This window comes from Rhinichthys klamathensis, unplaced genomic scaffold, assembly GCF_029890125.1.
Source record: "Rhinichthys klamathensis goyatoka isolate OS25496 unplaced genomic scaffold, OSU_Roscu_1.1 h1tg000279l_1, whole genome shotgun sequence".
Lineage (NCBI taxonomy): Eukaryota > Metazoa > Chordata > Actinopteri > Cypriniformes > Leuciscidae > Rhinichthys > Rhinichthys klamathensis.
In genome coordinates this window covers 205,541-218,721 of record NW_026606798.1, presented here as the reverse complement: position 1 = coordinate 218,721, position 13,181 = coordinate 205,541, and the positions used below count along the sequence as shown (strand labels likewise).

At 36.7% G+C, this 13,181-nt stretch overlaps 1 protein-coding gene across 1 annotated transcript in view; it reads right to left on the bottom strand.

Annotated features, from left to right (window-relative positions):
• Positions 1-6,746: 6,746 nt before the first annotated feature.
• The window catches only part of ubr3 (ubiquitin protein ligase E3 component n-recognin 3), a 96,867-nt gene continuing 90,432 nt past the window's right edge, over positions 6,747-13,181 (bottom strand). Inside the window, 6 exon segments of the mRNA XM_056268989.1 lie at positions 6,747-6,913; positions 8,726-8,865; positions 8,981-9,190; positions 11,409-11,585; positions 11,822-11,947; positions 12,624-12,731. Coding sequence (XP_056124964.1) covers positions 6,796-6,913; positions 8,726-8,865; positions 8,981-9,190; positions 11,409-11,585; positions 11,822-11,947; positions 12,624-12,731 — 879 coding nt within the window. The 3' untranslated portion in view covers positions 6,747-6,795.

Here is a 13,181-nt window from a genome sequence, read left to right as displayed (position 1 = left end):
ACAAACTGTCACAGAGTTCATATTATCTGCTGTAACTAATTGGTACAGAAAAGGTCATTATGTTCTCTCTCGGCCTAGATAAACCAGAGTCTCTAGTCGCCACAATTAACCCTCGTGAGCAAAGACAAGACTCTCATTAATATGATGCAGTCAGTTACCAAACATCAGCAAAATTAACTTCTGCTACACTTGTGGATGAGAAATTTTTAAAGTGCCCCTATTATGGTATATTAAAGTCACCATGAAATCAATATGTAATTTTTTTATTTAGAATGAACATGTTAGCTTTAAAGGGATAGTTCACCCAAAAATGAAATTCTTGTCATAGATTACTCCTTAAATTAAAAAAATTCAATTGGTTTTGCAAAAGTTATTTTTAATACATGTTTTGGCAGAGTTTTCGTTGCATTTGCACCATTCTGACCAGGTGTCTCCAGCGTGTGGTGTTTCGAGTGCTTTGAAATAGTGAATCATTTTGCGAAACAATTGGTTTATTGATTCAAAAACTCGAAACGCTTGGACCGCATCTGTAAAAGTCTGATTGGAATCGCATTTCAAACCACCTCCAAATATGGTTTGAATCAGAATGGAAAAACTACGATTTTCTGTTTTTGTCCAGACTTTCAAAAACCCATCTGGATATGCAACACACTTGGTTGTGTTGTGAGCATTTGCAGCACATGTGTTGTCAAAGAGATGGAGATGCTTTCTTAATTTGCTGGGGTTTTCTTCAGTTGCAGTGCGTTGATCCTTGTGCTATTTGCATTACGTTTCTGTATGTGGATGCATTGTGAATATTTGGATGCATTGTGAATATTTGCATTCACTGTTTTTATTTATTTTGAGGAAAATCTGATTTTGTGCAAGTGAGATGAGTAAATGTCACGAGTGGAGCGAGATATGCGAGTAGGAAATTCTCTGTCCCCGGGGCTACCTGTTTGATCCTGCCAGGAGCATATTGTATCAAAGATTAAGCCATGCATGTCTAAGTGCACACGAATGGCTCATTAAATCAGTTATGGTTCCTTTGATCGCTCCAACCGCTACTTGGATAACTCCAATTCCAGAGCTAATACAGGCAAACGAGTGCCGACACGACCACTCTAGGTCAGGGGCGAGTGCATTTATCAAATCCAAAACCCATCCAGGGCGGCTCCGGCCACTTTGGTGACTCTAGATTACCTCAGGCTGATCAAGCCCCCTCATTCGAATGTCTACCCTATCAACGTTTAGCGCCTACCATGGTGACCACGGCCAACAGGGAATCAGGGTTCGATTTCAGAGAGTGAGCCTGAGAAACGGCTCCCACATGCAAGGAAGGCAGCAGCAGCGCAAATAACCCATTTCCAACACCGAGAGGTAGTGACAAAAAATAGCAATACAGGTCTCTTTCGAGGCCCTGTACTTGGAATAAGCGTATCCTAAACCCATGGGTGAGGACTCGTTAGAGTCTTGTGGCAGCAGCCAGGGTAATTTCAACTCCAATAGCGTATACTAAAGTTGCTACAGTTAAAAAGCTCGTAGGTGGATCTCGAGAGTGGGCTGGTGGTCTGCCGTAATGTGAGTCCCCACCTGTCCTGGACCCTGCCTCCCGGCGCCCCCCGGATGGCCTTAGCTGGGTGTCCGGTCACCTCGGGCCCGGAGCGTTTACTTTGGAAAAAACTTGAGTGTTCAAAGCAGGCCGCCTGTCGCCGCTGAACACCACAGCTAGGAATAATGGAATATGACTCTGGTTCTATTTAGTGGGTTTCTGGAACCTGGGGCCATGATTGATAGGGAGGCATTCATATTGCACTGCTAGAGGTGCAATTCTTGGACCGGCGCAAGACGAAAGTCAGCAAAGGTTGAAGCAATCATTGTTAAATGGGACGGTCTAGCCTATGTAGGATTGCTAACAACCTGTCAAAATATGTTCACCTTGGTCCATTTATGCACATAATTAAGGGTATAAACTATCTATAAAATAGCAGCTTAGTCAGATATGTCAAAATGTTAACATTTTTTCTTTCTTTTTTTTTTTACTTTAGTATTAGATATTAGAGTAAGTTGAAACCCAATACTTAAAAAAAAAGGCCAGTCATCACCAATAGAGGATCATATTTCACAGATTAATCAGTAGGCTTTGGTCGATTATTCAGCTTTTGTAATTAGTTAAAATCTCGAGTTATACATATTCTAACGAATTAATAAAACAAGGAAATCAGCCAACTGAATAGACCAATTTCCTTCAGGCTTTCTGTCCTCTGAAATCATCAATAATCCAACTACTACGATGACTGGTACTGTGGTTTTATTAAGGCTGGGTATTGACATAAATTTCATGATTCGATTGCTAAGCTTGCAATTTGATTACAATATAGATTTAGTTCGATTCATTTGGATATAACAGATTGTACAGTACAAGTAAATTTTTCTCAAGGAAAGAAAAATCTCACAACTAAATAATACTGTAAACTACACAGGGAACCCAGTCAGCTGGTACATTACTACAACATTAAAGGTTAAAATTAACAACTTTATTATGTAAACAATTTCATTTTGTGCAGTTTTTATAATAACAATGTTCTAAAATAAATGTTTAATAAGAGTAAAAATAAGCATGTAATGTCGTGCTCTTATTTATACAAAAATTCTATCTAGAGTTAATTTTTCCAGCTAACTATGGAGTTTATTGTCATTGAATGGCTTTTTCTGAGGAAAATGTGATGTTACGTGATATATTGTTTACAAGCTGTTTTATTGACAGCATTCCGAGGTTGAAATTAATTGATTACATGAGACATGATACATTCAATAAGTTGTATGGTTTCCTTTAACATACCTTCTGATGTTCATTCATGCTGTAGGTAGCTAGTAGTAAAGAAAAGGAAGAGATGATTGGTTCATGTGCAGCTTGAACTGAGGTGCTATACAGCAAGCTGTCACAACAAATTAAAAAAGCAATAAAACCACATTTATTGTTTGAATTTCGCAGTACAACAGAAATGTCTAAGATTTCATCAAAAAGACCTTATGTTCCGAAGATGAACAAAAGTCTTACGGGTTTGGAATGACACGTCTTTTCTTACACAAACGCTTCACTTCAGAAGGCCTTTATTAACCCTCGCAGAGCCGTGTTGAGCACTGTAATCATGAATAGATGCGCTTTAATGTACTTCCAAAGACAGACAGCCATTCAATGGCATTTTCAAGCCAGGACATTTTTTAATATAACTCCGATTGTATTCGTCTGAAAGAAGAATGTCATATACACCTAGGATGGCTTCAGGGTGAGTAAATCATGGGCTAATTTTCAATTTTGGGGGAACTATCCCTTTAATATAGAACAGTGATTAAACCGACTGGAACTACCTGTGCATTAAAATGTCTGAACGCTCACATTCCAGCCAATCAGAATAGAGTATTCTGACATCATATATATGAACAATCTTTGCATAGCCAGGTGGTGAGAGCAGAAATTTTTATATGTGGATAGTACTAACGTAACAATTTTTGGATTATAACGCTTGACCAAAAAGAAAAACAAAAGGCATTTCAGAGCATCTGTATATTTTATTCACATATGTTACATTTTGCATTAAATGTCATTAAAAGTCACCCTTTCAGAGATGACATCATAAAGTCTGAATCAGCACCTACAGTAATGTACTGTATTACTGCCTGCCTGACAAGCACTCACCGCAGGAGAACACACCAGCATTATCCACCCATCACACTTAGCACAACTGTCTGTCTATACAAAGTGGGGAAGGAGAGAAATAAGAACTCTCAAAAAGGGGGGAAAAAAAACAGCAGCATGCAAGAAATCAAGACAAAATAATGAAAAGAAGCTAACTTCAAGTGCACTGAAAACATCCTCCATCCAGCATGACATGATTGCAGCAATGATAATCAACACCTACCAATCAAACTGATCAATACAAACCAAACATGCTTTTTTCTGGTACGTGAGTGACTGAGTATGTGTGTGGTATTGGGGGGTGCTCGACTGTCTTCAGTAAGAAACAAAGCAAGCAAATTACCCTCGATATAGCTGGACGTTACATGTCCCTGTAATTGCACCAAATATAATTTTCACAAGGGCTCCACTGATGTTATTATTTTGATTGTGACACCACATTGAGAGCTCTTGAAATTACTTTCAACAACTATCAATGTGTTGTCACACAAGGCAAATTATTATTATTATTATGTTTAAACTGGGAACATTTTGTGTTAATGTGATAATTTTCGATCTTAATTTTTAAGGGGGAAATGATGAAAAGAGGAAGTACTCAAACTAAATCACCTGCTAACAGAGGAGCTGCTTAAAATAAAGAAACTGTGTGCCATACCATACATGTCCATCACTGGACTGGGCTGTAATATTACATTTGATGTGATCCAGTTTAACGCATTTTCAAATAATTAACATGTGCATACACAATGCCCTTTCCAAATTAACAGATTACACAATCAAAGATGGTCCGAGGACAGAGCTTTGAGGAACACCGCATTTATCAGCCGGGAAAACTAGCCTTCGCTAAATGTCTATTTGTATAAAGCACCAAATAACTTTTTTTTTTATCCTCTTTCTTTTTGATAACATTAAAACATCTTTTTATTTGGTCTGATTCATTTTGCACAAAGGAGATACACACAATATGGCCAAGTTCAAACACTTTAGATCAGGAATTCAATATCTGAGTGGTGTGTGCATCAAAATAATATCACAATACTACATAAATATTGTCTTTAAACGAGAAAAAAAACCAACCTTCACAACCTGCAAAATCCTAGAGGAGGAGAAATTAGACTCCCGCAGCCAGTTGCTACAAAACTCAGTCAAGAAAAATGATTACTAAGAGCTTTCTTAACTTCAGAGGTTTGTTGCCAACTGATCACTGAGCCTGTAGATACATAAGCCCAGCAGGACATAAGCCCACTGTCTCTGAGCATCTAGATGATCTCATCCATTTAAGTTGTGTGATGAGGCTCTTTGAAACAGAGCTCAGTGTATTGGACAACACTGTCCCCTAAGGACCATCTGACCCCAGTCTAGGCATTATCATGTAATTAGAATATGGGAAAGACAATCAAGACCTTGAGTGACACTTGACTTGGTGGGTATGTGGTCAGATTTGTGGGCTATAGTGAGGTAAGAAACTACCCAAGAACATACCCAGGTCACTATTTCACCCTTAATCAAAAATAATAAATTATATTTTGCATTAAAAACTAGGCTTATTTTTTTTAGAACCAGTTTTTTTTTTGAATTGCAATTGCATTGCATTATTTTCGTGACAAATTCAAGCACATCTGACCACTCTTTACAATAAAGCCAAAACACCATTGAGAAACAAGAAAAACCATTAAGATGCATTACATTAATGAGAAATGTTTGACTGTGACGAAAATGATGCAAAAAATAATTATCTACATAAGCTTCATTTTCTTAATGCAAAAAATATTTTGGTAAAACTTGAAGCCTTTATGGACAATGCATTATAAAAGTATTTATAGTGTACGTTATAATGGATTTTATCTTCTCATAAATAATTGTAAACAGTTAAAATGCATTATAATATTTACAAATTCATTGTTACATCTGAAATGTGTTTGTCGTGTTTTAATGCATGTGTTTACACTTTCTAAAGGTGTAACAGTGAATAGATAAGTATTATAATGTATTGCAACTGTGGTTACAATTATTGATGAGAACAAACAATATATTATAAGGTGCATTACAAGGCATAATTAAAGCATTACAATAATACATATGAAATAATTTTATAATGCATACTATTTAAAGACTTAAGTAAAGTTTTACCACTTTTTCTTTTCTTATATTTATTATTTTCAAAAGGCCTTGGGTGAGAAAAGGATCACCTTTATGCAAGAGCCAAAGACCATAAAGACTTGTCCTGTCTCCAGCCATATAATGTGCCAAGAAATGCTGTACAAGGTTACAGGGGAATTCTTTTTTATATATAATAAACTCAACAGACCAGCCAACCACCATCAAACACAGAGCCTTCATTAGAAAAAAGAAAAAAAGATGAAAATTGTAAAAAATTTTTTTTTTTTTTACAAAGGTATAATTTAATTTTTTTTTAAACAATGAATAGCAGCACTTTTTAAATATTAAAATCTTTTATCTGAGACTACAAAACAAAAACAAACAAAATAAAATACCTGAGGATGACAGCAACTACACCTTGACTCGGAGACAACTCGTGCTTTAGCTCTAATCGGTTTATATTTTGTCTCATACACTGCTTTTCAACTCAGTCACTCTTATGAGATGTGTTTAAACTCAAATAGCATGACATGACTACACACACATCGCACTGGTCATGGGGTGGTGGGGGGATTTGTTGAGAGTCTTGGTAACTTTAGCATTCAAGGTTTTGATATTAATTCTGATATCTGTACATGATTTGTTTCAACGTTGGTCAGAATAGTTTTTTTTCCCCAAGAATCTCTCATCTTAGTTTTCCAAATATTACAGAACGGGAGCATTTTTTCCACTTGTGCGTCAAACAGGATTGACACAGATTCACTCAATGTGCTTTCACTGTGAGCTTGATGGGCCAAAAAAAAATTTCTCCCCTATAAATCCACACGAAAAATTACTTTTAAACACACACGCACGCACACGCTGTTAGTCATTAGGCTTGATTGTACACTAAACTTCACATGAACCCAGGCTGTGGCCAACTCAATGCAGGTTTCCATTAAATTACACGACAGAAATCCTCAGAGGATGACGCTGACATCATGTGACCTGTCCTCTCCAGGATGTGGGCTGTACAGTTAAAGTCCATTGTAGTGGGGACCCCAGCGCTTGTTGATGTGGTCGAAGGTGTGTGACACCCACTGCTGCTCCAGGACGCGGTACCTCTCCTCACATAAATACAGAGGCTTTCCTCGACTACAGAACAGAAAAGATCAGGAGGTTACAGCAGGAAAGTTAAACCGTTTTCTTCACAAAAGACATGAACAAAATGCAAAAAAAAAAAAAAAACGGTTTAGGCAGGGCTATAAACTCAAATAAAAGACTACTTGAGCAGGGCCAGAAATAAACAGAGGCTTGGGGCAAAAATGTCACCAAAATAAAAAAAAAAAAAGCACCCCAAATTCAAAATAAGGGGGGAAAAAATGCCCCATTACAATAAAACTATTTATATTTACAGCAATCGCTTTGAACAATTTTATTTTAAATTTGAGGTTTTCGATTTAGATTTGCTCACGTTCCATCAGATTCCTTTGTACATGTTTTTTACGCAGCGTTTTGCAGCATTATAAGAAACTACATGTATCTGTTGAGCTTATGAATTTAATGGCCAATCAGAAGCATTCAGATTAAGTCACATCTGAAAATGCCATTCTCATTTTGTTCAGTGCACACACCCTCTGAATGATTATTTCCCTGGTTAAATAAAGGTTAAAAAAAAAAAAAAAAATGAATGCTGCACTATGCATATGCTCTTTGTTGTTTATGATGAGAAAATTCACAATGCAAATAAGAGATTCGTTTTTCTTCAGTGATTGAGTGAACGAGAATTTGGAGAATTGCCTTCTCCAAAGTAACATATTACACAATCAAAGATTGTATTTATTAAATTAAATCACATAAATAAATACATAGATTGTAAGATGTATTTATTTATGTGATGTAAAGCTGATTTTTCAGCTTCAGTGTCACATGATTATTCATGTTCAGAAATCATTCATGCTGATTTGCTGCATAAGAAACATTTATTAGTATTATTATTATCAATGTTTTTTCTGCTTAACATTTTTTTGTGGAAACAATGATACCATTCAAACATTTGTGGTAACTATAAGATTAAAAAAAAGATAGAAATAAACACTTTTATTCATCAAGGACGCATTAAATTGATTAACAGTGAGAGAAGACTTTTTATAATGTTCCAAAGATTTCTATTTAAAAAATGCTTTAATAAAAAAATAAACAAAGTTTTATTAAATGAAAATAAATGCTGTTCATTGAACTTTCCATTCATCATCTAAGAATCCTGAAAAAAAAAAAATCACCACTTCCATGAAAAATATTAAGCAGCACAACTGTTTTCAACATTAATAATGATAAAAAAATATATATATATAATATAAAAAAAAATATTAGAATAATTTCTGAAGGATCATGTGACACTGAAGACTGGAGTAATGACGCATATTAAAATGTATGAAAATAGAAAACAATTTTTTTAGTTTGTAATAATATTTTTGAATGAATAAATGCAGCCTTGGTGAGCAGAATATACTTCTTTCAAAAAACATTTTTTTTAATGTTTCCAAACTTTTGACAGGTACTGTACATTTCTGCCACCTTTGAGCAGTGTTAAACACAACAAACACAAATGTCATGTCAGATGCTACATCTGTTCTACCTTTGCAGTATAAAGATGGCTTTTGTTGATGTTAATAAGTCTATAGTATATAGCTTATTTTAGCCTATTTTGTTTTTTGTTAACAGCCTATAGTATTTCGATTGAAGTAACTGGTTAAAATGTTAGTATTTGACATGAAAGACAACACAGATAAAATAAATATGCTAATGCTTAAAATTGCCCTTACAAATAATGATTAAAAAAAACCTGGAAATCAATTCCAGGAGCCAGATATTGTCCCTTAATGGAAAATGAAATTTCGGACCCTGCTTCTGAGACCCTCAGAATGAAATCTAGATATCTGTCCATCAGAGCAGCGAGAGGTTTACCGTAGGTCTCTGTCCTCCTCTCCATGAGCGTCCAGATACACAGACCCCCACAGACAGAAGCGATGCCCTCGGATGATAATGATGACCGAGGCGTTTACCAGAAGGAAGATACCAGTCGCTGCACCGCAGTGCTGGGAGTGCTTTGGATAAAAAAAAAAAAAAAAAAAAAAAAAAAATATATATATATAATTATAATCAGCATCATCAGTGTTTGGACATTTCAAACTGAGCTTTCAGCGTTTGCTCCACACTCACCAGCACACACTCACACACACCCTGCTGTTTACAGCAGTGCCCCTTCAGACAGACGAAGGCGCCGCACACCAGGCAGAGCGCAGGGTCTTTGGGGGTTTTACCGCAGCTGGTGCAGGACTTCCTGTGGTAGAACTGGAAGATGGTGTTGTAATTGTCTGGGAGGTGCAGGAGGCGAGGGGCGGCCCACTGCGGATCCTGAACCAACAGAGACTGAAGAGAGACCAGACAAATCACTCAAGATGACAGATTTCATTAAAGGTGCTGCATGTAACTTTTCCACTCTACCAAAGCATACAAATACCATACTGTGTTTGCAGATATTTAGGGATCATGCTAAGTTCACACACTAATTTCTCTGAAAAACACTTTGAAATGTGCGTTTCCAGGCTGGAATGTTTGTTTTTGTTTTGGTCTGTGATACTGCACGTTGACAATTTTCATTGTCCATTGCGCTCGTTCCTGTTGCGTGTGCTCAAACTGGCGACCCGTGTGAGCGCAGTCCAGTCTGAGGAGCAGGGGGCGGGAGAAACCACGATCTACAATATTTTGAAATCGACTGCAGTACCTATTTCGACCACTGGTTGTCATTCTTACAAACTGCACCTTTAACTTTCACTGTCAGTCAAAGCAACTCTTGTCCAGTGATGGGAATAACGGCGTTATTTTTTCAGTAACGAGTAATCAAACGAATGACTGTTTCCCCAGTTTTAACGCTGTTACCGTTACTGACAATAAAATGCGGCGTTACTATAATTGAGCTCACTGAAGCGGTTTTCATCCGATCGGGCTCTCTCTCAGCCATAGGACCTGCAAAGTTTTTTCTCTGGTGTGTGTGTGTTTATGAGGCGCCGGACTGGACAAAAGTGAAGCGAACGCCGTGAGCGCGCTCGACAATGCGCGAGAGAGACCGAGGGTGACTTATTTGTTGGCCAGTTGTGGTCTGTGCAATATTAAATATTATAGTTCTAAACCATCTATTGTGTTTTATCGTTCTACTATAGTAATGATAATATTTAAAATAATATATTGAATTTAATAGATGTCTCTCACATTGTCCCACAGGAACATTAAAATAATGTAGATTAGTGTACAATGTTTTATCAAAATAATTTATTCTATTTAGTGTCCATTTCATTCATTTAACATATTTAATACTGGGGGCATCCAAGTTATTTGACATATTTGAACATTAAAAAAAAAGAAAAAAAGTAACACAATAGTCACTTTCCCTGGTAATTAGTTACTTTTATAATGATGTAACTTAGTAACTAACTCAGTTACTATTTGTGAGAAGTAACTAGTAACTAATTGCTATTTTTAAGTAACATGCCCAACACTGCTCTTGTCACTTTGTAACATCTTGACCAGTGTTGAATCAGTGTCGCATGTGTCGGCCATGTTCAATGTTTGACTAGAGTCAGTTTTCGGTGTACGCTTTTCAGGGGAGTCAACCTACAAACCTTACATTTCTCTCTCCATATTGAGGTAATCCTGAAATCACCATTCATTTTTATGGAATGTTGCAGTGTTATATATTATTCTTTTTAAACAAAACGTGCCCTTTTATTCTTTAATCAAAAATATTACCAGGGTGGGCAATAAGAATGTCCAATGGAGATCCAAACCACAACTGACTGCACACTTGCATTCATATCTGCCTTCATTGTGTTTGCAAACACACACTTTCTATGATCCATTCAATTCCAAATGGGAAAAATCAAGTCTCGCCCTACATTTTTCGATGTATATGCTGTTTCACTTGAATATGAAAAAAGGCAGTAACAAAGTTTTAGTTTCATTATAACTTTAAGATTGGAGAACGAATTTTAACATTGAAAAGATCACTTCACTTTCACCTTTAAATTTAAGAATTAAATACAGTACATATACAAAAAATGTTCAAAAGTTCAAAGTGGTCAGTAAGATTTTTAAATGTTTCATTTAATGTGTCCATACTTAAAATTAAACATACTTAAAAATATTTCGATGATGTATAACTATTCGTCAGTGTCTTGCTCTGGAGGCAGGCATATGCAAATGTATATTTGCCTGTGTGATGTAACAGATCCCGCAATATCAAAACTAAAAATTGTTTTGAAGCTTGATTAAATGAAATGCTTTGTTTATAATGAGGAGGATGATTAAAGCTATGGATCTTGCAGGACATTATAATGGTACAAAGACCTCTTATATTTCAAAAGACCAAGGCAAATGTGATTTCTCATGTAATGAACCCTTAAATTGTTATTTGAATCTTATTGGTTCAAAATCCTGCTCAGCAATCTTGAATATCAAAGATGATGTTACTGAAGCTGGTTACGCTTGGTTCGGTCACTATGGTTAACAGTAATAAAAAAAAAAACAATTGGTTTGCAACACATTAAATAAAACAGGGTTACAAAGAATCAAGACACAAACAGACACTGACCACAGATTGCTGGGAGGGTGTACTGGACAGAGCGATGACCTCAGAACACCACTGGTTAATCAGATCGAAAGCATTGAAGTTCCAGTCCAGACACGCTGCGCTGCTCATGGATCCACTGGACTGAACAGAGCCGGTCAAACTCAGACACCCGGTCAGCAGAGAGAACTCCTCCTCCACCTGTGACGAGAGACAGCCGTGAGTCTGCCAACATGCGTGAGAGAACCCATTTAACCATATTCTGGGAAGTGAGCTAAATCCCCAAAACTTCCATTTGGGGATTCATTTGAAAAACAGTATAACATTAAAATATATATATTTGTTTTATCCTCTTAGGGTGTGAGAGTTAGGTTATAGAATTTATAACTAGCTGTAGAAGTCTATGTAATGATGTAAATGTGTGTGTGTGTGTGTACCAGGCATCCGGGTAAGCTGTCTCCATACAGGTGGTGTTGCAGCAAACAGGACAGTCTCAGGAAGGGCAGACAGAACTGCTGTAGGGTGAACTCAATGGACTGAGGAGACCACACACTGGAGCTCAACTACACAGAGAAGACATCATTAATAACAGCTCGTTCCCTGGTGATAACACACAAGATCTTCCTCAGAGATTATTTGCTTTGAAAGAACAAGCTTTAGGCTCAAATAACAGTGAGCTGCAGATTCCCATATAACAGATAATTACTCTTCTGTGGCGAATTCTCATGAAAAGCTGTTTTCTAAATAAAGATTCTATGTATAGATGATACACTGTTGTTCCAATTTTTTTGGTTTTCATAAAAAAACTAAGCAGCACAACAGTTTTCAACATTGATTATACTCGGAAATGTTTCTTGAGCATCAAATCAGCATATTAGAATGATTTCTGAAGGATCATGTGACACTGAAGACTGGAGTAATGATGATGCTTTGTCAAAAAAACAAGAGAGGAAGTGAATAGATGTATTGTGTTCAACAATGGGTCCTTGGATACTCGTTTACACTTTTCGTCACTAAAAAGGATCTGAACCTGCTGTTCTCTGAACTACATATTTCTCATTATTACTGAATTTGTAAGTTAATGACTTCAAATGATCATTTTTGTCCAATAAATTTGCTTTGTAAATTCAGTCATAATGGTAGTATAGTCGGACTTGTAACCGCACTAACTTGGATGGGTTAAATGTAGAGGACTTGGCCATCACATGGCACTTTCACTGTAGTGCCTTTGTGACTCACCACGAATGCTTCCTCAGAGTTGGTGTCGTACACATCTTTGGCCTTCGTCAGCTCGGAGATCACGTGACCCAGGAGCGACTCCCATGATTTGTCAGAGTTTGGCGTGTTCTGTGTATTGAAAAAGCATTGAATATTATAAACTAAAGCAAAGAAAAAAAGTGCTTTTCACTCCCTCCAGACTGGAATCACTGTCATTGTACTAACTGGATTGAAATACTGTATATTGGCTGTTTCAAAACCTAGTAAGCTGACTACCTAGACAACATTATTGGCCATCACAAATGGATCAAATGATCCAAAAATACCCAATACTGCAGTCTAGGAAGGAACTTGCTAGGTTTCGAAACACCCCGTGTGTTGTTTTAAACGTAGTCAGCAATTTGCAAAAGCAATAGAATAGTTTCAGACAGAGGGAGATGTGAATTAAAGCAGTCTGACTGATGACATGAAACTTCACCTTAGTCCATTTATTTCTCATAAAGCCCATCTACACCAAAAATAGACATTTAATGGAATGCAGAACCATTGCTAATGATCTCTTCGGTGCTAATGAAAACC